The sequence below is a fragment of the Embiotoca jacksoni genome, unplaced genomic scaffold, assembly GCF_022577435.1.
Source record: "Embiotoca jacksoni isolate LCO1_2020_lvr unplaced genomic scaffold, fEmbJac1.0.p SCAF_91, whole genome shotgun sequence".
Lineage (NCBI taxonomy): Eukaryota > Metazoa > Chordata > Actinopteri > Embiotocidae > Embiotoca > Embiotoca jacksoni.
This window is the reverse complement of record NW_027185449.1, coordinates 319,945-347,237: the sequence shown is the minus strand read 5'-3', so window position 1 is coordinate 347,237 and position 27,293 is coordinate 319,945. Positions and strand designations below refer to the sequence as shown.

Below are 27,293 nucleotides of genomic sequence, written 5' to 3'. Positions count from 1 at the left end.
GACCTGTGATGTGATTTCATGTTGAATTTAGCTTCTTTTTTTTTTTTCTTTCTTCATATTATTTATTTACATTCTGTTTTTATTTATTTATTTTTATTCAAATCCACCTTGGATTACGTCATCTAATCTACGTTACAGTCGTCACAGTCAACTCTACACAGTGAAAGGTTTCTTTTTGTTTGTTTGGTTGCTGTCCGTGGTGCTGATTCCTTCAAATCTATAACGAGATTATCAACAACACGTTTCTGTCATCTGTACAACGGCGACACATTATTCAGGTTATAATCAAAACCTCTCGACAGCTTTTTTTTTTTCATGTTTTTTTTTTTTTTTCAGGTGTTAGTTGTTGTTGTTGTTTTTTGTAAACAACATAATGCTTTCAAGAAAAGCAAGCTTACATATATTCAGATAAGACAGGAACATCTTAAAAAAAACAAAAAACAGAACCGGGTCTCTTGCGAGTCCTTTTCAGTCACGACAGTTGAAGTCCAGTTGATGTTTTTCCATTTCATTTTTTTGTTTGTTTCAGTCCCGTTTCTATCGTCTCGTTTGTTTTCCGTTGTCCGCGGAGTGCACGTCTAATGTTCAGTGAAGCTCATCGGCGGCAACGAGTCCAGTTTTCTCCCAGAGGTCCGTGTTTATACGTGGTCGGGAACCGTCTGCAGAGCTTCTTCCTGGTTTCTGTTGACGTTGACGTTCTGCAAAAAAACAAAAACAACAAACAAAACAAAAACGACACAAGTTACTGAAAATAAAAACCAGCGTGACTCCGTAAACCTGCAGCGTTAAAGAGGTTAACGGGACGTCGGATTTATCTTCATTCGCTTTTAAATACGCCTTCGCGTTTATCCGCGACATGCTACGACCACGTGTAAAAAGTCAAGTGCACGCAAGCGGCAGAAAAAAGTCGGCCGGCTTCCCCTCGACTTTGACTTTGAAGTTTTGCTGCTAACTTTAGCTGAACGTAAGATAGCTTTTCAAATGGGAAGAAAACAACTGTAATGTTTATCTTTTTTGAGAAGGCGATGGAGGGAATTTTTCCTTTTTTTTTAATATTTGGTATTATATTAAACTATTTATATTCTTATTCTTTGATATTTCTAGTTCTTTTTTAGATTTTAAAATTATTTATATATATATATATTTTTATTTTAGTAAGTAAGAATTTATACTGCGAGTATGACGATAAAAATCTCAATCTTAAATCTCTTTCCGATCATTTTAAAATAAGAAAAAAACAAAGAAAAAGGAGATCATTTCAGCAGAGAGGTTCATCCCTCACCACGACATTAAATAAATGAATAATCACGGTTGACGAATGGAAACTCACCGACGGCCTCTCTCTGTGTGTGTTGACGGCTTCGATGTTGAGGAAGAACGACTCCACTTTACATCCTGCAGTTAAAAAAAACGAACAGAAAAGGACGTCAGACAAAAAAAAAAAAAAAGGTTTGCAGAAACAGGACGTGTCGCAACACTCGGATCAGTTTCTTCACCTACCGTAAGCTATCGGGGTGAGTTTGAGCACCGTGTGAAGAGGGCATCTGAGATAAGGCAGCTCATCTTCAAAAGGATGGAAAATAAAGACTTCTGAGTTGTGGAATTAAAAAATTATAGGAGGTACTATAAGCCAGGTTTTTTTTAATTTTTTTTAATTTGTATGTTTCTATTTGGTACCTGCGGGTTTGTCGAGGAAGTAGGCCAGCAGGCAGCGCATCACGGCCTGGTGGCAGACGACCAGGACGTTCTCCTGCCTCTCCAGCTCCATGATGACGGGCTCCAGACGGTGGACGAGGTCCTCGTAAGACTGGAGGTAAAAAAAAAAAAAAAAAAAAAAATAAAACATTTTAAAAGTTCAGTCTAATTACACCTCGCGAAAAAAAAAATGTTGAACTGTTCCTTTAACCAAGCGTGGAAATTAAAACTGTAACTCAAAAAACATTGAGGGAGATCTCACCTCCCCCTTTGGGTAACGGTAGCGATACTTGTCCTGGTCTCTCAGCGCAAACTCTTCCGGGAAATTCTCCTGAATCTCTTCGTACGTTAGCTCCTCGCAGACGCCCTTCATCGAGACGAAGACACGTCAAAGCCGTGACGCTGACACGGTGTCCTCTAGTGGGCCGACGGGTGTATTACACGCTTCGGCGCGGAACCAGGTTGGTTTGATCTGAAGCCAAACGCTTTGGGACGAATGCTGACGTCCTTCTGTCAAGCAGCATTTAACTGTCGCACGCTAACATTTGCTCATTAGCGCCGAGCACAAAGTTAAACGACCGTGAGGCTCGTGGGAATCTCAAAAACCAAGAATCAAAAATCTCACATTTTAACTGACCAAAATTAGTGTGAAATAAAGTTCACAGCGATCCATCCAATAGTCGCAAAGACAATTCCTTCAAAATGAAACTTTATTATGGAAGAAAAATTCAGAGCACCATTAAAAGATAATTGGATTCAGCATCTGGGGACCATGAATGTTTAAATACGGACGGATCATTTCAAGCACAAGTACTATTCGAATATTAATTAAACATTCAAGCAGACAGCTCATATACAAAACCAATTTTTTTTATATTATGACAACTATTTAGAATATTAGAAAAGTTTATCAGCTATTTCATATCGCAACGAGAGACACTGAAGCCACGTTGCAAAAAGGATTAAAAAAATAAATAAAAAGGTACTTGTATGAACTCACAGCGTCGATCTCGTTGAGCGCCTTCCACTGTTCGTACTGGACTCCCAGAGCCTCGGCGGTCTGGATGGTCCTCTTCATGTGGCTCGTCCACACCTTCAGGTCGCTGATGTTCTGACCTTGGATGAAGGTCGCAAAGGCGCTGGCGTACTGGGCGAGAAAGAAAGTGACGAGTCATTCAATTTCATTGCTTATAATATAATTTTTAATAATTATTATTATTATTATTTTTTGCTTATTATCTTGTTCCCATTCTTTCTTTTTGCCGACGTCTCCGGCCGTGAAGCTGCATGTCTCTCCTCTGTGATCGCCGTCCCTCTCCGACAGTTCACGTCTTGTATCTCTATGCTGTTCTTTTCTCTCTCTGCTCTCCTCTCACCACCAACCGGTGGAGGCAGAAGCTCCGCCCACCTCTGAGCCTGGTTCCTGTCGGAGGTTTTCCTTCCTTAAAGAGGAGTTTTTTTTTATTTCTCGCTCATGTGGGAATCGTTTGTGTTTCTCTGTACGATGCCGTAAAGTTCTGCTGTCGGGACTTCTAATGTTCAGTGCCATGAAATAACCTGCGTTGTGATTTGGCCGCTGTATAACTAAAATTGAATTTCCGTTAAAGGGAATTCTTAAACTGGCTCTTTACGGTCGCTCACCTTCAGTCCTCTGGAGGACAAACCCGAATCTCCGCCGATGCGTCCCAGCAGGTTGAGCTCGCTCTCTCCGTGGCGGCTCAGGTAGATGGATCTGGGCGTGACGTGGATGTTCATCAGGTAGTAGACGATCCGGCTCTGGATGTGGTCCTGGACCCGGTTCACCAGGTACCTGCTGCCCACGTCGAAGATCTTTATGTAGGACAGTTTCCTGGTCAAAGTCAAATGAGACTTTTAAGAACGACATCGTCAGGCAAGAGTTTCATCCGTTCGACTCGACAATGAAGACGTCGCACCTGTCCTTCTCGTCGTCTATGGGCATGTAGCTCGCTCGGTAGCAGTCGATGCGCTGGACGAAGTCCTCCATGGCTTCGTCGATGTCACGATCCACGTAGTCCGGACTCCCGAATTTGACTTGCTGGAAAGAAAAGTCTTCAAATAAGAACAGTCCACCTCAGCTTCCGTTAAATACTTAAACAAAAATAAAAACAACCCGATGACGTGAACGAGCTTCTCACCTTGATGTTCTCTCCAATGATTTCTGGGTCGTCACAGATAGATTCCACAAAGAACACCTGCAAAAGGAACACCAGTTAAAAACACGTTTATTTATTTAAATGCCTGTAAAATGTCAAAGATTCATTTGCCGTGTTTTAGCGTTGTTGTTCAAAAGTTTACTGCCAGCTCAGCTTAGCATTAAAGAAGCACGGGGAGCACTCGCACCGTCCAAAAGTAACTAAATCCAAAATCTGAGGAAATAAGTTTTGAGGCAAAAACACGTTTTTACTTTCTTCTTCTAACGTTTAATACGCGGCTGCAGCCGGCAGGCGGTTAGCCTAACGTAAGGACTTTCAAGGTAACCGAGTCCTGTCCTTATTGGAAGGTTGCCGGGGCAACCGACAGGTGAGATATGACACTTCATATATATATTCAGCGTATAAATATCAAAGTGGTTGTCAGTCTTCGACGTCAAACTCGATGAGACGGCGATGCTTGCCTTGTAACCTTTCTCTTTTGCGAAACTATTAATGACCGCCCTCCTCTCCCTGGTGGTGTTGGTGGCGTCGAACACCTGCAAGGAGACGGGACGCGGGTGTCGTCAACACGTCCCAAAAACATCGCGTTTATTCATGATAATTAACAATCAAACTTCTAAACAACAAAACACTTTAACACGATCATATTTAACAAAGAGAGAAAAAAAAAAAAAAAGGCAACGGAGCATCAAGACAAAGCTCTATTTTTTTTTTTTTTTTAAATCTCACTTTCCCCCCCCGTTATCGTTCCTGAATCGTCAGCGCGTTTTTAATCGTGATTAAAAACGGACCGTTCCGGTCGTCCTCTTACTCACGGCTACTTGTCCGTGTTCCTTGGTGAAGTAGGCGCCGACGTCTTTGAGCGCGGCCGAAGCGCAGGCCCTGAGAGACAGGTGAAACTCTCAGAGGCGAAGAAACCAACAACTGTAAAAGAAATAAATAAAAAAATAATCCTGGACTTTTTTTTTTTTTTTTTTTTTTTTTGAATAAGACCGAATTTACTTGCGGATCCTCATGGCCTCCTCGTTATCGGGTTTAAAGAACTCAAAGTTCTTGTAGATCTTGACGGCCTCCCGGCGGTACTGGCCCACGTTGAACACTGGCGGGCGCGAAAATCACACGACGTACTTTAATTAAACATTAAAACACTCAACTTCCACTTCATTCTCAGTTTTATATCAATCGGGATTTCGAGGTTAAAACACAGACTTTTTGTAGGAACCCCGATCCAGTTGAGGTAGCGGGTGAGCTTCTTGGAGATGTACGTCTTCCCTCTGGCGGGCAAACCCACCATCACGATCATCGTGGGAGAGTTGCAGAACTGAGGCACCGAGGCTGAAGGAGAAAAACAAAAACAAAAACACAAACACAACAGCAAGTCAATGACTTCAGTTCATGTTTGTTTTTTTGACGGTCAAACGGGAACACTGGCGAGCTGCAACGCGGGTCAGAAAACCGTCAGGATATATAAACGGGATGTTCACTACAGAACCGGCCTCTCTTTTCTTTAGGTGTAGTCGGATCCTGGAAATCCACCAGAGCGGAGCACCATATGGCTCCTCGTGACACGGAGGAGACGCTCCTAATCTCCAAAAGTGTGTTAAAGCGTTTCCGCTCGGGGTTACGAATCAGCTCACCTCGACTCGGGAGGTCAAAAAAGATGAAACAGGAAAACACAGTAATAAACTATACTACAAATGAAACGGTGACACAATTAGAGCCTCAATTAAAAAAGCTAAAAAAAATAAAATAATTAAAAAAAAAGGCATTGTGTAGGTTTTCCCGTCTTAAAAGCTCGGCGGCACACAGCGATGTACCGACCCGTCGTCCCTCCTGGACAAACCTACGGCTCCGGCTCACTTTGATAATGACGCCAACGAGCGAGGCGCCGCTTTACAGTGAAATATTCTCAGTCAGAATCACTTCTGAATTAAAAAATAAAAAAAAAAAAAATCAACATCCTCTGCTCACAAACCGGTGCTACTTCAAAGCCTGTGTGGTGTTTCTTACCCTGTCATCATGACCCATTTGTTGCATTGCTTGTCTGTCTCTGGATTAAAAAGATAAATAAAAACATATAATAAAGTCAGACTGCAGGCTGTAAACCCCCCCCCCCCTCCCCGCACCCCTCTACACAAAAGAAAAAAGCACCCGGATGCCCTTGTGTGTGTGTGTGTGTGTGTGTGTGTGTGTGTGTGTGTGTGTGTGTGTGTGTGTCCAGTGACGGCCTCCAGGCTGTTCGATTATGAATGGAGTACGCCGCGTCAGCAAAAATGCTGAAAAGAGCCCCTGTCAGACACCGACTGAACACAGAGAGACAAACTCAGGATCTGGTTGGGTCCGGCCTCTCTCAGACTGCAGCCCTTTCCTGTACCTGAACTCCAGCCCTCCCTCCCCCCTCCCCATCCCACCTCACCTCCCCAGAAATAAATTGAAGTGTGAATACGGATGATAATTTGATCTGCTGAAACAAGAAGCGAGTCAAAAGCTCAGTCAGAACATCAACAGGAAAATAAAAACAAAACAAAAAACAGCAGCGTCTCAGGAAATGTAACTGTAAATCTCCAGCTGAGAGAGAGTTTGTTGTTGTTGTTGTTGTTGTTGTTTTTTGGTTTCCTTACATCCCCTCCTGCGGTTCAGGTTGCATCCCATCCACGGCACCCAGATCTTGAGCAGAGGAGCCTGTGTGAGCTTTTTCTGCTCTGCGGACATTGTTAACTGTCAAAACCGCGAAGGGGCAGACGACCGAGGCGCACGGCTCTGCTGATCTGTGCTGCATGTGTGTGTGTGCTTCACTGAACACTACCTCCTGCGGGTCAGCTGACTGTTGCTAAGGAGAAGGACTTGGTCGCCAGGAGGGGGTGGAGGGGGAGGGATGGGGAGGGAAGGGGGGGGGAGGGAGGGAGGGAGGGTGGACCTGAGGCCACGCTGCCTGCCTGCCTCTCCGTCTGTTTCGTGATTTAAAAAAAAAAAATAAAAAAAAATAAAAAAAAAGGGCCCCTGACCCGGGGAGCTTCCACACACACACACACAAAAAATCTCGGACAGCGGGAACGCCGTCTGAATCCGCCGTCTGTCGTCGCCTCCGCCGGAGTCGTGGGCGACAAGAAGTGTGACAGAAGGAGGGAGAAAACCCTCCTGAATTCAGATGAGCTCAGGAACAAGTTTTGTTTGTGTGCAAAGTGCAAGGAAGTGGGGTGGCTTCTACTTTCTCACCAGCAGAGGGCAGTTTGAGCCTTTTAAACTCAAATCTGGGACATGGCATGAGGATAAGCGCTAAAGCAGGTCCATCAGCAGAGAGGCTGCTGTTTGTTTGTTTGTTTTGTTCCTACATGTGGAATATTTTGCATTGGAAAGTGAATTTAAAACATTAATATTAAAGTGTAAGGATTAAATTATCAGTGTGGTTGCTTAATAGATGGAAAAAAAAAAGGAGAATTGCAAAAAGTTGTAGCGACACCCCCCGATTTTAAGCACTAAAATGACCGAATAAAACATTTTCAGAGATCGATATCTGCGTACGCGTTCGCCGACATACATCCGTGCTGATTCAATTTTCAATATCTGTCACGTTTTCATCCGGGACGTCAGCTTGATCAAAACGAGCGCTCCCACCGCGCCTCATTTAATCATTTAATTTAATAACGATGCAGCGTTACCATGAAAAAAGACAATACTTTGAAAAATACTGGTTCAAAGATAAAAAAAATTAAAAAAAATTTTTTTAAAAAAAGACGACAAAACAGACATAAAAAAACGCAAATAAAAAAAAAGTAAAATGAGTGTAAACCTTCCCTCATGACTCAGCGTATCATATTATTCATTCCCATGTGAGCAAACCTTAATGTCACTCGTTCCTTCAACTTCAAAACAGAACATCATGTTCCCGGGGTTTTGGCCGTCGTTCAAAGTCTAACCGGCAGAGAGATGTTCTCGGGGCAGCGATAACCGCTAATGGCCAGCGTTTCCTGTTTCGGGATAACCATTTAGAGAAGGTACGTGTTCTCCTACAGGGCACGTTGCCCCGGCAGGAGTTTAGAGCCCGGCCTCTGAAAAACAAGCTTTTTTTTTGTGCACATAACAGAGCCCAAATCATTTCAAAGCATCTCTAAAACCCTCTTGGGTAAGCCCATCAAACAAAAAAGGAAAACCATGGCAACAATCTTCATCACTTCCTGTCCATTTTGTTGTCACGCATGTTATCAGCAAAATTAGACGTGTTATTTTCCATTTAAAAAAAAGAAAAGGAAGTTGCGTCATTGGTACATAAAGAGTGAAATGGCACAAAAACTATTTCCACTCGTTGGACTCGTTGCATTGAACACGGCGTTGCATCACGCGTCGGTAGAAAAACTGTGCGTCATCATGGCGACGCCTCTCTGCGTGGGAGGGGGGGAGCGGGGTGGGGGGGACTCTCACCTGCGCTGTCACACCTGCGGAGCCTCACGTATTCCAGCTGGGGAAGATCCATTATTCTGCAGCACCGGGCCGGACCGCCGACACCGAGCCGAACACACGAGGACTACGTGGGCAGCGGCGAGCGAACTAACGCCCCCCCACCCCACCCCCACCCCCCCCACCCCTACTCCACCACCCCCCGTCCCGTGTGTGCCGGAGTATTCTCAGCCCCACACACACACACACACACACCCCTCTCTTTAAATGACACATGGACATATGATAGCAGCACATTGGGGGTTGTCCTTTAATGTTTGCCAGGGCCTGAGTTCACAACCTACACACATGGCGAAAAGGGGAAGTAACACTTGGGGTGGGTGGGGCGGTTCGGACATGACTACGGCATGAAGCATTCTTGTATTTATTCCCCAGTACACTACAAAACACTCGTGGTAAATTCAGTTACTGCAAAAAACTATAAGTAATAGAAGCCCCTAAATCTATACTACCTGCTAACTCTGGTGTAGCAGTCCAAATAAATCAATATACTTTCATCAGCAACAAGAAATGTCCCAACATTAGACACCAATCAAACCACAATTTTGTGCAAAAACAGACAACATACACACTCAATAGTCCCCCCCCCCAATGTTTTACGTAACAACTTTCTCTCTTCCAACCACTCACAATTACAATAAACTTTCCAGCTGTGAGCAACTCCTTTATTTGCTTTATGCATTGCATTATGGGAGAATAATGTGCCATAATCATAGATTGTATATAAAAAGCGGACGTAGTTTCCGGGTTTTGAAAAACGAGGCCGACGCGGAAACCTCCATAAACTGCAATACCACCGAGTGCCAGTAGAGGTCGGCTCCAAAAAGCCTCCGTAGACTCCCGTTCAACTCGTTTAAAAAACAAACAAAACAAAAAAAAAAACGTCAAAAGAATTTCTCCACGAGTTACCTCGGTGTTGTTCGCTAAAGTCGCTCCTTATTAGTTTTCTGGAGGTTCATCTGAAAATAATCCCTCATTAATTAGAAAACAAGCTTCATAAGGCTTTAGACTTTACATTTACATTTCTTTAGAAACTTTGTTCGAACACCAACTCTACATATATATATGTATAAAAAAAAAAAATTAAAAAAAAAAAAAAATTTAAAAGTGTGAAGGAAAATGAGATTCCTGCCTGTAACATGTAAAATACTGTATCGGAGATGGGTTTTAAATGAGCCGAAACATTATCTCTGTCAAATCGGATCCAGCTGGTTTTTGAGCAGAGAAACACAAACAGCCTTAGCAGGAACACACACACACACACACACACACACACACACACACACACACACACAAAACAAAAACAAAGAGCAGCTATGGGCGGAGTTTTTATCTTTTAATTTTGAGGGGATGGTTAAAATGTTACAGAGAAAAAAAAAAAAAAAAAAGGTATCAGAAATGTCAAGTTCAGTCGGGTACATGCAGAGTTATACATTCACCCGTGCTTCAACCGGGACGGCTGCGTGATAAGCATTTGGACTCTTCTCAGGTTTGGAAGTCTTCAGAGACCGAAGCTACGGAGGCCCGAGGTGAGGATCGACTTTACTGACAAAACTGTGCGCTCTGCTTTTTTTTTTTTTAACTTTCTAGGGACCGTATGTTCCTTCTTTTTATTGTTTAACTGCAGAACAGCCTGTTACATTATAGAGCAAGACTCTGCCATCTCTGCTGGAACAAAGTACTTCTGCTAGTAGAAAGAAAAGAAAAAAAGAAAAAAGAAAACTCACTCGTGTATAGACATGTTAAAACCACAAATACAAATTTTTGTTTTAAAACCATGCTGCATGTTTTCACTTGACATTTGTGGTGAGGCCACATCACAGCTCAGCCAACTCTAGGTAGATCACCCATATATTGTGTACAGCATTAAGCAACTGTGTGGTGGAGCCCTAGATTACAGTTTAAGATTAGGTGGTAACTTCAACAAAGCAGAAACCAGCAGAAAAGTAAATGTTTTTCTTGCTTTAAATCGAAGCTAATAGTAATAACGCAGTCTTTACTAAACACTAGAGCGAGACTACATGCTTAAATAATACGTGACGCTCTCGTGCCCGCATGAGGACTTTGACTTGGTTAATTGGTGGCTGAACATTACTTAACAAATATATGGTCATATGTCAAACATCCAGATGAAGTTTTTTTTTTTTTTTTTTTTAAAGTGGAGTGGCTGGAAGTGGCCGGTTTTAACACGCACCAGCAGATTCATCCCTGTCGGGTTTACAGAGACGCTTGTAGATCATTTGTGGCAAGAGTTAATATTTAGACTTTGACTTTTAGGGCTTATGAACATTAACACTTTTTAAATTTTTTTTTTTTTTTTTTTTTTTTTAAAGCTCCACTTTTTTTTCCCCAGTTTATCAATTCACCAGCTGTATTTGCAATAAAGAGCCCCAAGAGAGTATTTTTTTTTAAAGTCCCTTTAGAGGCCTTCATAAACACGCAGTGATGTAACACAAGTTCAAAATATTAAAAAAAAAAAGGTAAAAAAAAAAAGGTTCAAATTAACCCCCATATGAAGCAAGTTGCGCAACCGAACCACACCGAGCTGCAAACGACAGACGCCTTCCCTTATTGTAACCACGAGTGCCGGCTTTGCACGATCTGGCCTCAATTCAATATGTGCTTCTACGGGTAAGACTGTTCATGCCACTTAACCTCGCTAGACAACCGCCGCCATTGTTTTGAAACAGTTGTTTTGAAACAGAAACACATTTGCCAAATCTGGCCATGAAAACTTTTTTTATTTTATTTTATTTTTTTTTTTTTAAATGCCAATATTAAAGATAATTATTCCCCTGTTCTTTCCCAGCGATGGGATCATATCCAGCCCTGGCCTTCTTCCTGCTGTTTTCAGCAGCTCCGTCTCACGGCGGGAAAGTGTTGATTTATCCCATCGACGGAAGCCACTGGCTGAACATGAAGATCCTCGTGGAGGCGCTTCACTCCAGAGGCCATCAGATCACCGTGCTGCGCTCCTCCACCAGCTGGTACATTTCCGAGTTCTCGCCCCACTACACCTCCATCACCATCAACCAGGAGCAGTCCCAAAACATCGAGAGCCAAACCTTCATGACCTCGTTCCTGAAGAGGTCGATAGAGATCCGCCGGAACCAAGGTTCCCCGCGGGCGTTTCTGGAGTTTTACAGGAACCTTTATGACATGATCGGAGAAAACCAGCAAGTTGTGGCGAAGCTGTTCGTCAGCATCTTTGAGAATAAGCCGCTGATTCGGCAGCTGAATGGAACCGGATACGACCTTTTCCTGACCGACCCGGCGTTTCCGGGCGGGGTGCTGCTGGCGCACCATCTCCGGCTTCCCACGGTTTTCAACGTGCGTTGGCTTTTCATGGGCGAGGCGCACTTCGCCATCGCTCCCTCCCCGCTGTCCTACGTCCCCGAACTGTTCTCCCACTACTCGGACAAGATGGACTTCTTTCAACGAGTCAACAACGTAATCTACCACGCCATGTTGGTTTACATGTACCGCTACGTGTCCAACCCGCCGTACCAGGCCGTGTGCGACAAATACTTCGGACGCGACGTCAGCACCATGTCCTTGATGCAAGGGGCCGATATCTGGCTGATGCGGGTGGACTTCACGTTCGAGCTCCCTCGTCCCACCATGCCCAACGTCGTCTACATCGGAGGCTTCCAGGGGAAGCCGTCCAAGCCCCTCCCGGCGGACATCGAGGAGTTCGCGCGGAGCTCCGGCGAACACGGGGTGATCGTCATGACTCTGGGCACCCTGCTGAGCGACCTCGGCCGCGAGGTGTCGGAGGTCATCGCCTCGGCGTTCGCCGAGCTCCCGCAGAAGGTGGTGTGGCGACACCTCGGGCCGAAGCCGGCCACTCTGGGAAACAACACCATGCTGGTGGAGTGGCTGCCTCAAAACGATCTCCTGGGACACCCCAAAACAAAGGTTTTCATCACGCACGGCGGCACCAACGGCATCTACGAGGCCATCTACCATGGCGTGCCGATCCTGGGCATCCCCCTCATCTTCGACCAGTACGACAACATGGTGCGCATGAAGGCGCGAGGAGTGGCCGAGACGGTGGAGGTGACCACGTTGGACGTCGAGTCTCTGACGAGCGCCCTGAAGAATATTCTCGACCCGGAGAAGCCGTACAAGCGGAACATGCTCAAGCTGTCACGGCTTCATCACGACAAACCGATGAAACCCCTCGAGAGCGCCGTTTTCTGGGTGGAGTACGTCATGAGGCACAAGGGCGCGGCGCATCTACGCACCGAGTCGTACAAACTGCCGTGGTACGCCTATTATGGTCTGGACGTGATGGCGGTCTTCGTGGCTTTCGGTTTGCTGGTCGTCGCGTCGGTCTGGTTCTCATGTCGATGTCTCATCAAATGTTTGGTGAAGGCCAAGAAGCCCAAGCGTGAATAGATAACACTTTACTGACCACGAGATAAACCAAAGCGGGAATCCATGGTGTTATAAAATGATGGCGTAGCGACAGGGAACAGCATTTTAGAAAACATCGGTTGGGAACTACTGAAAACTTTAAATCCTTTATTAGATTTCTCCCTCTGCTCTGACTCTTTTGCAAATACAATTTAAAGAACGAACAGCAACAACAAACGATGACATTTCCATAGAAATACTTGCTTATAACTGTGATTTTGAAAAAGGTTTATTTTGATTAAGTGTATTGTGAGATCGTTTTAAAGATTGCTGTGATTCATTATGTGTAAATTAATCATCATTAGATTGTGTGTCGCAACACCTATGAATACAAATTCAGGAGGAAAAAACCCAAAACCAGGAGTATTTTACAGATTTATTTTCACAAAAATACCACGAAATACTGCACGTTTCATGCAGTTTGTGCCTCAAACACACAGTCAGACTTTGACTGAAAGAAACAGCTGACGATGTCTCTAGAGCAGCTGTCTTAGCAGGAATATCTTACATCAGATGCCTTACCTGTTTTAAAGCACTCGAACTACCCGAGTGAAAATATGGACTCAATTTCTCAAACAATTATAGGAAATAATTGTGAAATATAATGTGCCATAAAGCCACCCATTCTCTCTTTCAGTGCATAAAAATGCAACAGGAAGCAATGATGCCAGTTTTTAATCATGTTAATAAAGAGCGCTGGTTTAATTTTAAATGCGTGTCTCATTTAATGAAGGAAGTGACTTAGTTATCACAATCAAAGTCTGGAGGAAGTGCCGCTCTCTCTCTGCTTACACAACACACGAATCCATCAAAATGTTAGAAGCGGTTCGATAGATTCTACGTCGATACGTGAAGTGGAATTAAATTGCTTACAATTTCCATTAAATTTAATCTTCGTGTTAATTCTTTAAAGAATGATGACCAATGATCCCAAAAAAATATAAAAATATAGAAATAAAATAGAAGTTGGTTGAACACAGCTGCGGGTCATTTTGACCCGAGGACAACAGGAGGGTTAAAGTTCTGGTTTAATTAAAAAGCAGCTCCAGGTGCTGTGTAAATACTATCAGGGCGTCAAAACAACTCGGTCGTCCAAGGACATTTCTCAAACAGCTTCCGTTTTTATTGCATGACATTGGGTTTCCGCCCCCATTAATATTTCAAGACTTACAAGACTTTACAGTGTAATTGGAGGATTTTCAGCCAGCGGCAAAAAGCATCTAAAAAAAAAAAATGATCCAACAAAAGAATGCAAAGATTAACAGGGTGAATTGACAATTTCACCAACGTGCACCACAAAATTACAAGCAGCGTTTTTGTTTTTTTAGCCGTTAAAAAAAAAAAGAACAAAAAAAAGAAGAACTCACATTGACGTTAAACTTCACCTGCAGTCTGTGGCACAGGCACGCTGCCAGAGTTTGAGGAAATGAGGCAACTGCATGGAGGTCGAGGGCACCGCAGCAGCTGCCTGAGCCGAGCGGGGAGGTCGTTGACGTGGAGGTGAATCAGAGGGTTCAGAGCGCTGTTCAGACACACCAGACCTCGACTTATCTGATGAGCGCCGAACACGCCGACGTCCCACTTGGGATACACCCGCTGCTTGGACAAAACCCTGGAGTAGAGGGTGAGGTTCTTCAGAACGTGGTGCGGGATGTAACAAACGGAGAAGAGGAGGATCAGGATGAAGAGCAGCTTCGAGCTCCTCTGCCTCAGCGCCTTGTCGATGGTGTTGGAGCGGCAGAGGACGACGGTGGCGTGTCCGTAGCAGCCCAGCGTGACCGCGGTCGGGACGCAAAACCCGACGAGCGTCCACCAGAGGCTGTATTTCAGGTACGCCTCGACGTTCTCCTTCGACGTGGTGTGGTAACATTTCCCTGTGCTGTTTTTGAATTTTTTGGTGAAGAACATGTCGGGGAAGCTCTGAGCGCTCACCAGGGACCAGACCACGACGGAGAGCGCCGCGGAGTGGGCGGACGTTATCCGTCCCTTCGCCCTCATCGGGTGGACGATCGCCAGGTAGCGGTACACGCTGATGCAGGTGAGGAAGCCGATGCTGCCGTACAGATTCAGGTTGAAGCAGAACCTGGTGATCTTGCAGAAGACGTCACCGAAGATCCATTTGCTCCTCATCAGGTAGTACGCCGCCAAGAACGGGAGCGTGGGCAGGTACAAGAAGTTTGCAAGTCCGAGGTTGAGAACGAACACTTTCACGTTTCCCAGTTTCTTCCATTTCTGCCGCAGGGACTTCAACCCCCAGACGTTCGCTCCCAGACCGAAGAAGAACACGAGGATGTAAACAGCGGGCAGCACTCTGTGTTCGTAGATTTGAGTGGAGTTAGTTTTGTTCATTCTGTCGTCCGAAAAAGAGATCAGCACCACCTTTCTCCTCCGAGATTCAACCGGCTTATGAGAAGGGAAAGACAAAAAAACCTGACCTATAACAACTTCCTGTTTGCGATCATGCAGCATCGAAACCACCTGGCAGGGCTCAGATAGGCATATGCTCTGCCACTCGATCGCACTTGCATATATGTCCCCAGCCACTGTTCACTATTCTATCTTTTTATAAAGCATTCAAATATCTGCCAACATTTGGTGGATGTGGTTAAAAAAATAGTGGTGATTTGTAGAAATAAGGTCAAGTTTTAAAAATCTCTGTCACATCGTGGTAAACCAACAGTAAATGATCTATACAGATGCATGAAGCAATACTCATAACGTTTGAGAGTGCAAAGAAAGGAGCTTTGTGACTGTCGCAGGTCAGTGTCTCCCTCTGGTGGTAGTTTTCACATATAAATATCATAAATAGTTTACCCACTTAAGTAAAAACAATATACAAAACGTTGTTTTCATCTCCATAAATCTGACCCCCTTTTTTTCTTTTCTTTTTTTTAAGTTTCAATATATAAATGAGTCTTTTAAATGACTTTCTGAAACAGCAATTATTTACCATATTCCAATAATTCAGCTGAGTCGTAACGTCCTTTAAACATACAATGAGACAGGTCTGGGTTGCACAGTGCCTGTAATAAATAGATGCATCATCTGCTTGTGTTATATGCAGTAAAAAAAAAAATTAAAAAAAATAAAAAAAATAAATAAAAAGGAGGCCGTAATGGATGGTACTCACCATTTCAAGTAGGGAGGAGGTCCGAGGGACCGGAAGAGGGATGAGAGATGGTCCGGGAAGACGCAGGGTCCGGGAGGGAAACGTTTCCTGGTTAAATCGTTATTAAAACGATTGTGGTACGGACACTTTCGCTCTTTGTTCACTTACAAGTATTGTCTATTTTTAGCCTCTGACTGGGCTGCTGTGCATCACCTGCCCTGAACCTCAAAGCCCCGCCCCTTTTTATTTATAGTGAGAGGTGATTGGGCTGTTTGACAACCAATAGAATTAAGGAAACGGAAAAAAATAAATGAATAAATCTCTGAACTTTGTTTAAACTCGATTTCAAGAAATTTTATTAACACAAAAACAATTAAAAAACAGTAAACAACATACACAACAACACAATAACGTGCTATTCTGTGACTATTAAGATTAAATAAAGAGTAAAATGTTTAATCTAATGTGCAAAATAAAAATGGAAAATTATCACAGTGGGGGAAAAAAATATATATATAACATATAGCTTGAAAAGATTGTGGGTGACGACGTCATTCGGTTTTGTCCACCACAGCAAATCAAAAGAAAACCAAAACGTTCTCACAAAAACACACAATTACTACGAAGACAATAAATCAAAGACGGGACAATAATTATGAGAAAAACAAATTTTGGGGGAAACGTTTACTAGTAATCATCCGTTTTCAGATTTCCGTCATAGGTACGCTACCGGTGTTCGATGTAGGACGTCCGAACACCCGTCGACCTCTCCGGAACAGCCATTTTAGCGGAGCGGGAATATCGTCGTTGCCGTGGAGATAAATCAGAGGGTTGAGAACGCTGTTCAGACACACGAGGCCGCGGCATACCTGAAAACCCAGGTAGACCTCGTTGAACCACCCTCGGCACACCCCGCGTTTCGCCGAAACTCTCGCCGCGAGGTTGAGGTTCTTGAAAACGTGATAGGGGACGTAGCACACGGAGAAGAGGAAGATCAGGATGTACAGCAGCTTCAGGCTTCTTTGCTTCATCACCTTATCGGTGGCGTTCGGGCGGCAGAGCACGACGGCCACGTGTCCGTAGCAGCCCAGCGCGACGAGGAGCGGGACTCCGAACCCGCAGAGCGTCCAGCCGAGGCTGTACTTCAGGTAGTCCTCCACGAAGGCGCTGGAGGTGGTGTCGTAACATTTCCCCGTGGCGTTTCCGGACGTTTTGACGTACAACATGTCGGGAAGGCTCTGAACGCTCACCAGCAGCCAAACGGCGACGGAGACGGCCACGGACTGAGTCGTTGTAAACCTCCCCATCACTCGGACCGGGTGGACGATCGCCAGGTACCTGTAGACGCTGATGCAGGTGAGGAAGCCGATGCTGCCGTACAGATTCAGGTTGAAGCAGAACCTCATCGTCTTGCACAGAGCGTCGCCGAAGGTCCACTTCCGCCCCGACATGAAGTACGCCACCAGAGCCGGAAGCGTGAGCAGATACAAGATATCTGCGAGTCCGATGTTGAGAACGAAAACGTTGATGATCTTTAGCTTCTTCCAGTTGTGCAGCAAAGAGCTCACTCCCCATCCGTTGGCGATCAGACCCACGACGAACACCAAGATGTAGACCGGAGGGAGGAATCTGTCCGAAAAGGTGAAGTTGATATTTGGGCAAGAGCCGTTCTTCATTCTGTCTCTTCGTAACGCCGCAAAATGCTGAAAAGGAAAAGCGTCCTTATGACAAGAGGCGTTTCTTCTTGAAATGTCGCTTCCTGCAGAATCATCATTTTTGTTTTGGATCTTATCAGAATGAAACAGAAAAATACATACGCAATCTGCCTAAGGGCAGTTCTACTGAATAAGGAAATGATATGATGAAGCTGTGTTTCCTGTTGTGGCTTTAAAATAGTGGTCACAGGTTGCAATGCCAGACACAACTTATTGGCTTAAAGCTCGATGACCGAAGACGGCCGGTCGGCGAATTCAGTCAGAGGTCAGAAATGTAAGGGCCCGGTGTGACGGCCGCTGATCTCCACTCGGCGCTGGCTCCAAAAATACCTGAAAAAAAATGAAATACGAAAACAAATGTTTTCCACGAGTCATTTTGGTGTCATCAGCTCCTCTCCTTAATTTCTGGGGGGTCCTTCTGAAAATAATCTCATCATTAATTAGATATTAGGCCTCGAAGGGAGCTGTGTTTTGAAGCGTGGCTGGTTTGATTGACATGTCTGCGCTGTATCGTCGGGTTTCCATTCAGATTGAGTCATATCCACTCACCCTCCCCCACAGCGTGTGCAGCTAACGTAAAAGTGTTGCAGTCAGTCAGTGAAACTTTTGCTTATTTTTCCCCTACCGACTTCCTGTTTTAGCACAAATCCGATCTCCACAAACGCAATGGCTTTATTCCCGCCCCCATAAATCCTTGTGAGATCAATCAGTAACACTCAGAACAGTTTTTTTTTTTATAATAATAAAAATAAACTTTATTTTTTTATAGCACTTTTTCTAAACTGGAGTTACAAAGTGCTTCACATTAAATATGCCATTAAAAAACAACAGTGAATTGAAACGACTTAAACACAATGATCGGACAGAATTAAACCTTCAAAAACAGTTAGGGTGTAAAACACATAAAAGTGATTCACCAAAATCGACTAAATTCAGTGAAGACTCTCCGATGAAAGGATATTTCAAGAGATTTAAAAGATGTCACAGACTTCTGGAGGCCTGATTTCTTCAGGCAGGTCGTTCCATAATCCCGGGGCTCTGACTTGAAAACGTTTCGCCCCCCCAGCCGGGTCTCGGGAACGGATAAAAGTCTTCTGCCTGAAGATCTGAGTCTGAGACGACCGGTCATCTGAGACTAGTGGTCTCAGATGGTACAACGCAAGTGACTTCAGTTACGTTGGCCGTCTGCCGCAGGACGGCTCGGCGAACTCGCCCTAACAACCGTCCGAGCTGAGCGGCGATGTCTTCGTCCACGTGGAGGTAAACCAGAGGGTTGAGGGCGCTGTTCAGACACACGAGGCCGCGACTTATCTGATGAGCCAAGTAGACGGCGTTCGACCAATCGGGGGTCGTCTTGCGCTTGGTCAAAACTCTCGACCAGAGGTTGAGATTCTTGAACACGTGAAACGGGGTGTAGCAAACGGAGAAGAGAAGAATCAGGACGAACAGCAGCTTGAGGCATTTTTGCTTCAGCACCGGGTCGGTGGCGTCTCTGCAGCAGAGGACGCCGATGACGTGTCCGTAGCAGCCGAGCATGACGAGGAGCGGGACTCCGAACCCGCAGAGCGTCCAGCCGAGGCTGTAGTTCAGGTAGTCCTCCACGAAGGCGCTGGAGGTGGTGTCGTAACATTTCCCCGTGGCGTTTCTGTACGTTTTGAGGTACAACATGTCCGGGAGGCTCTGAACGCTCACCAGCAGCCAAACGGCGACGGAGACGGCGACGGAGTGGGCGGCGGTTATCCGTCCCATCGCCCTCATCGGGTGGACGATCGCCAGGTAGCGGTACACGCTGATGCAGGCGAGGAAGCCGATGCTGCCGTACAGATTCAGGTTGAAGCAGAACCTGGTGATCTTGCAGAAGACGTCTCCGAACATCCACTTGCTTCCGTTGAAGTAGTAGGCTATCAGGAACGGGAGCGTGAGCAGGTACTGGATGTCCGCCAGCCCCAGGTTGAGGACGAACACGTTGACGGTTCCCAGTTTGTTCCAGTTGCGCAACAGAGACCTCAGCCCCCACGCGTTCGCCGCCAGCCCGATGACGAACACCGAGATGAACACCGGCGGCAGGAACAGACGCGTGAAGCCGAAGTTGACCAGCGTGGCGTTCATCGTCTTCTTTCTACGGGTTGAATCCTCCGTCTCTCTCTGTGAGCGTTCTTTCACAGGATGGAAACAAAAAATAAAGCTCCCGCATAGCACGCAGATGTTTCCTGTTTCGAGCAGTCATGTTCACACCTGCAACTTTTCAGTTGGCTGGTTCGTCAGATGAGTCATGCTGAAAATATGAGTCGAAGTCGTATGAAGTGAAACCACGCCGACCTAAAACAGAAACTCATACAGCTCCTCCAGATTTACCTGCGCCTCGGTTTGGCCTCGGCTGTATCATAGATCATTGTTTCATGTTTTTGATTCTGACGATATCTAATTCCACACACTTATCAGCAGCTCTAATTGCCAACTTACTGTTATCTGGATAAATTCTGTCAAGAGAAAAAAAACACGGAACATTTTTTACAGAATTAAATGATTTCAACTTTTTTGTTTATGTGTTATTATTCTGCTGGTTAGCAACAGTAACGAGGGGTGTCTGATTTCTAAATGGGGTTCTGGTATCTAGGTGGCATGAAGCCGGGGTTTACCACATCCTGTTGGTGGCAGTTCTGTGGCTGCTCAACAATAACCAGCTCTTAACTGTGAAAAAAACAGAACTGCTTGGTTTTGTCCTATTGTCATGAAATATGTTCAAACTAAATCTGAGGATCTTTTACATAAAGACTAACAAATAATAATAATAATAATAATAATAATAATAATAATAATAATAATAATAGTGCAGGAAAGAGAGCTACCGCAGGTCGTTTGTTCCGACGGCTGTCAGACTGTTCAACACCGGACTAAAATAACGCTGCACTTTATTTCCTTTCATAGCACCTGACACTTTCTTTTTATCCCAAGCTTATTTTTTTTTTGTGTAGATAGTGTGTGTGTGTGTGTGTGTGTGTGTATTTATTCATTGGTCTTACTTCTTCTAAAAAAAAGATTTTTATCCATCTTATTTCATTGTATACATATTTGTCAATTTTGTCCTTTATTTTTTCCCTAAATGTGTTTCTGTGCTACTGTAACAACTAAACTGCCCCACTGTGGGATTAATAAAATCATATCTATCTTATCTATCTATCTAATGTCATGTTGTCACCTTTATTTGTGGTTATCAAATCTTTTTTTTGTTTTTTTTGTTGCTGTATTTGGGGCCACAAAACTGGTCACTCAAATACTTCTATTTAAATGTGTTATTTGTAACCTGTGTAGTAATTGTAAATGAAGTAAAAATGTATATTATTAACATTTCAGAGGGATTAGTAGGGATGGTAAATGTTGTTGTTCAATCCACACTTTGGTTTAGACTGAAATGTCTCAACAAATATCACGGGTGGGGTGGTTTAAAAAAAAGTTTGACAGACCAAATAATGAAATAACACAACTTCATGATTTGTCCTTCAGCTGAAGCTCTTCCACCTAAAAATGATCAAAATGTGTAAAACAATTTTGATAGAGACCATATCTGCTTTTTGCCACCTCAAAACTCATCTTTATGTCCTCATTGATGCTGGAGATACAACACAGCCTCTGCAATGCCCTCATCTTCCACTAGATGTCAGACTAAATAAAAGAATAAACTGCTCATATGGTGAATGCAAAAATGCAGATCTGTAACGAGGAGTTGTCCTCATGCAGAAGCCTCCTTGTTCTGTTCAGATGGTCAAGAAACCAGCTGACAAAATGAAAGTTCTGTCACAATGAAAACAAAACAAAAAAACACTTTCTAGGGCAGCTATCTTGAATTCTCCCATCTTGAAATCTACTGAGAGTTTCCAGGGATACGGGACGATAATCAGTATTCAAAGCCCTGCCATCCATTTAACTGTTGATTGTGCATGCATGATGGTAACAGCTCCACCCGTTTCCCTCGATCGGCCCTCTACAGGTCATCATAAACAACCCGTTTATCCTTGGATGATGTTTCAGAAAGATCATCCATCCATCATCTCGTTTGGGTGGTTTAAAGCTCTGCAAAGAGAATTAAAGTCATTGTATAAACAAAAATATGAATAGAAATTAGGATTAAACTCACTCACATGACGTTTAGCCTGTCGAGTTGATTGATTGCAGGCGAGAGGACGTTTTCTGTTCATACAGGTGCGTTCGATTTCTCCATCGCCTGGGAAATGGTCAAGTGACGCCTCGGTGGGGACTTTTGACAACTATTAATACTACTCATCCATCTGGCTTCATTTTTTTTTTTAATATGAAATACCAAACTGACCAGGTGGTGGCGTGATGATGTTTATTTCTGTGTTTCACTGCTAACAACTACTCATGAATGATGATGTTGGGAAAAAAAGATATAAAAAGAGGTATAAAATAACCGTAAAATCTGTATGTATGAAAAAATAAAAAATATACATAAAAAAAAAAAAATCACACAATTATTTGGAGAATAAAGGGACATACTGTATATAAAATAATAAAACATTTTTCACTATACATAAGAGACATCTGTCCAGAAATTATTTACAACAACATACAACGTGAAGAAATAAGTGCAACGTCGTCCGACTACAAACAAACAAACAAACAAACAAACAAAAACTGTACACGTTAAAAGTTGCTTCGCTCACGTCAGAGAAAAAATATCTGCCGACGTAAAAGTCGGACTCGTTCTGTGGGACTGTCAACAAATACATAATTCTTTTTAAATTAATTGAAACTTGCTCTTAAAGACAAATTGTCGTTTAGTGATGTAAGAAAGTCTTTAAAACTGTTTATGACCAATTAAATTAACAACATGGTCAAATGTCCTCAACTCAAAATTTAGGACCAAGTTTTTAACTGTTTTTTTTGTTTTTATGGGAACAGTTATGCAAAAATTCAAATTTAATAGGCTCATTTGACCAAAACTGCATCCCAGAGAGATAAAAAAAAAAAAAAACTTGGTTCTCGTCTCAACCTAAAATGTTTTTTTTCCCACCTGCCAAATTCAGCCAAAAGTCAACCTTTTGCTTCTATTGCATTATAACTCAGTGATTTTAAAATGTTCAAAAATGTAAAACGAAGAAAAAAAAAGTCATAAACAATCCGAATCAGTGCACATCTTTAAAAATAATCCTAAAACCTATTTTTTTTTCTATAACTTTTAGTTTTTGAGTTACACACTTGTCCTTTGTTTTTTTTTTAATTACCTTGTCTCGTGTATTTTTCCTTACTCCTGTAAAGCTCTTTACTTCTGCGGCAAAAACGTGTTATAAACTGTAAAATGAAGTCTGCTTGCTTGCTTGATTTGCTAAATCATTTTGATTCTTGGATAAACTCAGAAGAAATAATGGTTTCTGTTGGAGGTTTTTCTTCCTGTTGAAAGAGTTTTTTTCTTCCTCGCTTACGTGGGAATCGTTGAATTGTCGGGTTTCTCTGTATAAAGTTCTGTTGTAAGAACTTTAAATTATCGTGTGTTGTGTGTTTGGCGCTCTATAAATAAAATTGAATTGAAAAGTGCAGACAGAGTTCGTCCAGTTCAACTCAGTCACAGTTTGTACAAAGATGATTTTCTCTTCGAGGGGATTAATGAAGGTTTTCTCTCCGTGACCGTCCAGTCCGGTCGGCTCTGACAGTTTCTCAGTGAGTCTAAACGGGCCAATCAGGGCCGGAGTCCCCACAGAGCCGGGTTGGTGTACGGCGCGTAGGGGCAGTTGTTGTGACAGACGCAGGAGTGGATCATCATCACGGCTCGTCTCAGCGACCCGCCCGTGGGACAGCGGAATGTTACCTCGACGGTGGCGGTTCGGGACGGCGTGCAGCACCGGGAGTCGCTGCACTGGCCGCAGTAACGCAGCTGGTAGGCCCGGGTGCTGTAGCAGCCCTGGTGGACGAGCCGAATGGGCCCTGGGGACGCGTAGCTGGCCCTGCAGCGCCCCTGCTGTCCCCACTGAGGAAACACACACACACACACACACATAAGCAATGCGAAGATCTGATGACATCACAGATTGGGTTTAAAATTCTACACTTCACTTTTTTATGTTAAATGATTTTATATTTATCGAGTTGAGGACAGTAGATTCAATCAGAGCCGGTCATCCGGTCATTTCAAATTGTGCTAATTGTTTTAATTTGGTAATTTGTGATGTTTTTGTAGTGTACGAGTCGTATAAAGTGTATTTTTGGATTGTCGCTATGCAAATTATATAAAAGAACCCAGGAAGAGTAGACTCGACATAAAACTACAGTAATATAAAACTTAGTTGTTATTTATTTTAATATTTTAGACATAAAATTGTAGGGTGACGTCACCCGTTGGTTTGTTGAACCGCCGTTATGAAGCCTTGAATTCGGGTTTTGTCCGGCGCCGTCTTTGCTGGTTCGGTGCGGTTTGGAGCAGGAAGTGACCATATTTGGGCGAGCTGGAGGAGGAGCCAGCGGTGGATCCGATTTCTTATTAGCATGACGCTGTCTGATTCGGACTCTTCAGTCGTGGTTTTTTTATCAAGCAAAACGAGTGGAATTTTGAAAAAGCTACAAAAAAGGGAAATTTGGTTTTGAACTTAGAGGTAAATGGTTTGAAAAGTTAAGAGAGCTTTTGTCTAAATTTAATCCAATTTAATCTGAGCAATTTCTGTATGTTTTGAAAAAAAACTGCAGAGTTTAATTTTGGTCCTTTAAACACATCTGATCTGCAACTGCAACTTTGTCTGCAAAACGCAAGAGTCAGCATTTTCAAAATTCAACCCTTTCTGCTCATGATAGCTATGAGCTCAGAGAAAGATAGTAATTATGGCAAATTAAAAAAAAACAGCTAAGGGTACGTTTAGGGGTTAGGCAATGATAACACTCGGTTAGGGGTTAGGGAAAGGTCCTGGTTTGGGTTAAATTAAAGCACAGGCGTTAATTGCAGGAGGAGGCCGGCTGGTATTTTTCAATTAGTAGCAAGAGAGCCAGACTTTATAATAAACGTTTTAGCTTTTTTTTTTTTTTCTTCTTTCTTTTTTATCGCCATCCAGCACTTTAATTTTGGTCGACTGAGAAATGTGTGTAGAGTCGATTGTGTTTCTGTAATTGTGTGTTAAAATTAAAAAAAAAAGGGTGTTTTCTAAGCAGACAGTTTGTCGCCAGGTGTTCAGATATTCACCTCTAAAAGTTCTGTTTCCCCTTTATTGCACCGTTTTCACTGAATAAAGGAGATAAGCGAAGTCCGGGGACTCACCGCGGGTTTCCAGGGCGCAGCCTGGACGGCGTGACACGGCCGCACTTTACAAAGTCGGGTTTCCATTTGCAGCCTGCAGGCGGGGTTCTGGTTGGAGACCCGGGTGGAGACTCCGGCGCCGCAGCTCTGGGAACAGGCGCTCCACTGGGTGCTGCGCTCCACGCAGGCGGAGGCCGGCGGGACCGGCTTGTTCGCAGGGCGGTGATCCCTCGGCGGGGTCGGCCACAACCCGTCCGGCCTCATGGCTGGCGAAGAAGGAAAAGAAAAAATGCAGACAAAACAATGAGTCCAGAGAAGATTTTATTGGGAATTCATATGAAATTATATTAAAAAGATGAATTTGACGCTTAACTGGTGAGAGATGAGAAATTTTACACCACTTCCTGTGTTAAATGCAAAGCCACGGCCGGTAGCCTGTTAGCTTAGCATAAAATCAATATTATTCGCGAGAACTTTTAAATCATTTCTTAAAACTTAACTTGCACGTAACTTTTTTTCTCTCTTCTTCTCTACTTCTGACTTTTCTTAGCTATTTTATTGTTAATCGTTACTGTTGTCTTACATTTCTTTGTTGGGGATTTAATTTGTATTATTTCTGCCTCAGTTTTACTTTCCTCAGCCCTGACTTATTGTTTTCTTTTTAAATCCTGGAAAAACAAAGTAAAGCACTTTGTAACGTTTTGAAAAGCGAGGAATAAATCAAGTCACTATTATTTATTATAGTATTTCAGTGGTGTGTAGACTACAACGTTTACTAGTTATCTATGGATGCACAGAAGACTAATTCACTATATTGCTGTCATACTGAATAATAATGTAAAAATACAATGATTTAAATGATAAGAAAGTTTTAGGAAGACTGTTTTAATATTCGGGTGTATTTGCGATGGACATTGGAGATATCATCATAAAGCAGATGTTTTAGTTAAACTAAAAAATAAAAAAAAATCGTGTAAAATGTCAGTGTTTACATTTGAAGTTTTGATACGATGACGTCGCTGGTTTTGCATTCGAGAACAAAATGTTCCTTTCGCTGTTTTGTAACGCAAGTTTTGACTCAGACAGTGTTTGGAATTCCAGATGTTTTTGGATTGCCTTCGTTTCCCTAAACAACCGTTTCATGTACACACACACACACACACACACACACACACACGCACACGCACGCACGCACGCACGCACACACACACACACACACACACCCCTTTTTAATAGAGTAATGCAATCCCTTCATGGCTTCATGTGTTTAATTGTTGTTGTTATGAAACTGAGGAAACTGAGTGAAAAAAAATATGTTTTCACCAAAAATAAATAAATAAACCGTTGCTTATATTTGGACTTTGGGAGTTTTCCTTTGGCCAGACACACCCCGCTTTAATGCAAAAACTGCTCCAGTAAAAACTTCCAGACATGACCACCAGTGACAAGGCTCATAAAAATGAATGAAGGATTATGTTGCGCATGGACGGATCATCGCGAAGAAATCCAGTCGTACTACGTGGAGATCCGTCTGGCACGAGGCACCCAGACGCTGGAAAATATGTTGTAAATACACGGCTCTGATGTCAGGAGTGAAGTTTAAAAGCAATAGTTCAAACATTTAGGGACGTACTTGTGTTTGGTTTCTTGGACAGAGTTTAGGTTTGATCATTAAATGTGAGGCTACAATTTAGTTCAGCATTAAGTCTGGAAACAGGGAAAACATAAGACTGTATATAAAAGTGGATGGAGCTTCTCAGTCTGAAACATGAGGCCGATGCTGAAGTGCTTTAAGCTGCAATACCACCAAGGGCCACTAGAGGCGCTATAGACTCCCATCAAATTCCATGAAGTCAATCAAAGTTATTTTGGTGTTGCTAATTAAACTCATTCCTTGTTATTCATTTTCTGGAAAATAATCCGTCATTAATTCGAAAATAAGCTTCAAAAAGACGTGTTTTTGGGGGCGTGTCTGTTTGATTGACAGGGCTGTGGTGGAAACCCGACGATACTACGCCCCTCCCCACCGATACTGTAACCAATCAAACAGACACGCCCCCAAAAACACATATTTTTGAAGCTTATTTTCTAATGAATGAGGGATTATTTTCAGATGGACCTCCAGAAAACTAATAAGAAGGAGTGACTTTAGCCAACAACACCGAGATAACTGATGGACACATTTTACTGACTGAGAATTCATGAGACATTGAACGGGAGTCTATGGAGGCTTTTTGGAGCCGACCTCTAGTGGCACTCGGTGGTATTGCAGCTTAAGGCGCTTCTGCATCGGCCTCATTTTTCGGACCCGGAAGCTACGTCCACTTTTATATTCAGCCTGTGGTCCAAATATGGTCACTTCCTGCTCCAAACCGCTCCGAACTAACAAGATGGCGACGGCCAAAATCCAAACTCGAGGCTTCATCACGGCCGTTCAACAAACCGACGGGTGACGTCACCGCTGGTCGTCGTCCCTGTCTAACGGTAAC

The 27,293-nt window shown here is 43.5% G+C and overlaps 6 protein-coding genes across 8 annotated transcripts in view; 1 reads left to right on the top strand and 5 right to left on the bottom strand.

Moving 5' to 3' along the window:
- Nucleotides 1-106: 106 nt before the first annotated feature.
- On the bottom strand, nt 107-8,420 carry pfkfb1 (6-phosphofructo-2-kinase/fructose-2,6-biphosphatase 1). Of its 2 annotated transcripts, none has more exons than XM_069141816.1 (14): nt 6,491-6,596; nt 5,079-5,204; nt 4,872-4,968; nt 4,685-4,751; nt 4,331-4,405; nt 3,852-3,908; nt 3,630-3,751; nt 3,337-3,544; nt 2,696-2,842; nt 1,958-2,062; nt 1,678-1,807; nt 1,501-1,563; nt 1,331-1,395; nt 107-698 (listed from the first exon to the last, which is right to left on the bottom strand). In XM_069141816.1, exons 1-14 carry the CDS (start codon nt 6,579-6,581, stop codon nt 639-641), a joined length of 1,413 nt encoding a protein of 470 aa, XP_068997917.1. In that variant the 5' UTR covers nt 6,582-6,596; the 3' UTR covers nt 107-638. The 2 variants fall into 2 exon arrangements, with proteins under 2 accessions (XP_068997917.1, XP_068997918.1); XM_069141817.1 differs by lacking the exon at nt 6,491-6,596 and adding an exon at nt 8,289-8,420 and having other exon boundaries at nt 108-698.
- Nucleotides 8,421-9,595: 1,175 nt separating this feature from the next.
- On the top strand, nt 9,596-13,455 carry LOC138193653 (UDP-glucuronosyltransferase 2B20-like). Its single transcript, XM_069141814.1, has 2 exons — nt 9,596-9,853; nt 11,134-13,455. The coding sequence occupies exon 2, from the start codon at nt 11,136-11,138 to the stop codon at nt 12,723-12,725; it is 1,590 nt and encodes a 529-aa protein (XP_068997915.1). The 5' UTR covers nt 9,596-9,853; nt 11,134-11,135; the 3' UTR covers nt 12,726-13,455.
- Nucleotides 13,456-13,471: 16 nt separating this feature from the next.
- Nucleotides 13,472-15,305, bottom strand: LOC138193659 (P2Y purinoceptor 1-like). Its single transcript, XM_069141823.1, has one exon. The coding sequence runs from the start codon at nt 15,210-15,212 to the stop codon at nt 14,118-14,120; it is 1,095 nt and encodes a 364-aa protein (XP_068997924.1). The 5' UTR covers nt 15,213-15,305; the 3' UTR covers nt 13,472-14,117.
- A 968-nt stretch (nt 15,306-16,273) lies between these two features.
- LOC138193662 (P2Y purinoceptor 1-like) lies at nt 16,274-17,540 on the bottom strand. Its single transcript, XM_069141826.1, has one exon. It carries the CDS (start codon nt 17,526-17,528, stop codon nt 16,557-16,559), a length of 972 nt encoding a protein of 323 aa, XP_068997927.1. The 5' UTR covers nt 17,529-17,540; the 3' UTR covers nt 16,274-16,556.
- Nucleotides 17,541-18,314: 774 nt separating this feature from the next.
- Nucleotides 18,315-19,721, bottom strand: LOC138193661 (P2Y purinoceptor 1). Its single transcript, XM_069141825.1, has one exon. The coding sequence runs from the start codon at nt 19,674-19,676 to the stop codon at nt 18,693-18,695; it is 984 nt and encodes a 327-aa protein (XP_068997926.1). The 5' UTR covers nt 19,677-19,721; the 3' UTR covers nt 18,315-18,692.
- Nucleotides 19,722-21,908: 2,187 nt separating this feature from the next.
- ccn5 (cellular communication network factor 5) overlaps nt 21,909-27,293 on the bottom strand; it is a 34,393-nt gene continuing 29,008 nt past the window's right edge. For both annotated transcript variants that reach the window (XM_069141821.1, XM_069141822.1), the window contains 2 exons: nt 24,826-25,070; nt 21,909-23,550 (listed from right to left, as the gene is read on the bottom strand). In XM_069141821.1, coding sequence (XP_068997922.1) covers nt 23,263-23,550; nt 24,826-25,070 — 533 coding nt within the window. In that variant the 3' untranslated portion in view covers nt 21,909-23,262. The remainder of the gene's footprint in view (nt 23,551-24,825; nt 25,071-27,293) is intronic.

Coding starts and splice junctions, on each gene's coding strand:
- pfkfb1 (XM_069141816.1), bottom strand. CDS start 6,581: ATGTCCGCAGAGCAGAAAAAGCTCACACAGGCTCCTCTGCTCAAGATC. Junction 3,909..4,330: donor CAAAAGAGAAAGGTTACAAG/GCAAGCATCGCC, acceptor TTCCTTTTGCAG/GTGTTCTTTGTGGAATCTAT. Junction 1,564..1,677: donor CTTCCTCGACAAACCCGCAG/GTACCAAATAGA, acceptor ATCCTTTTGAAG/ATGAGCTGCCTTATCTCAGA.
- LOC138193653 (XM_069141814.1), top strand. CDS start 11,136: ATGGGATCATATCCAGCCCTGGCCTTCTTCCTGCTGTTTTCAGCAGCT.
- LOC138193659 (XM_069141823.1), bottom strand. CDS start 15,212: ATGCTGCATGATCGCAAACAGGAAGTTGTTATAGGTCAGGTTTTTTTG.
- LOC138193662 (XM_069141826.1), bottom strand. CDS start 17,528: ATGAAGAACGGCTCTTGCCCAAATATCAACTTCACCTTTTCGGACAGA.
- LOC138193661 (XM_069141825.1), bottom strand. CDS start 19,676: ATGAACGCCACGCTGGTCAACTTCGGCTTCACGCGTCTGTTCCTGCCG.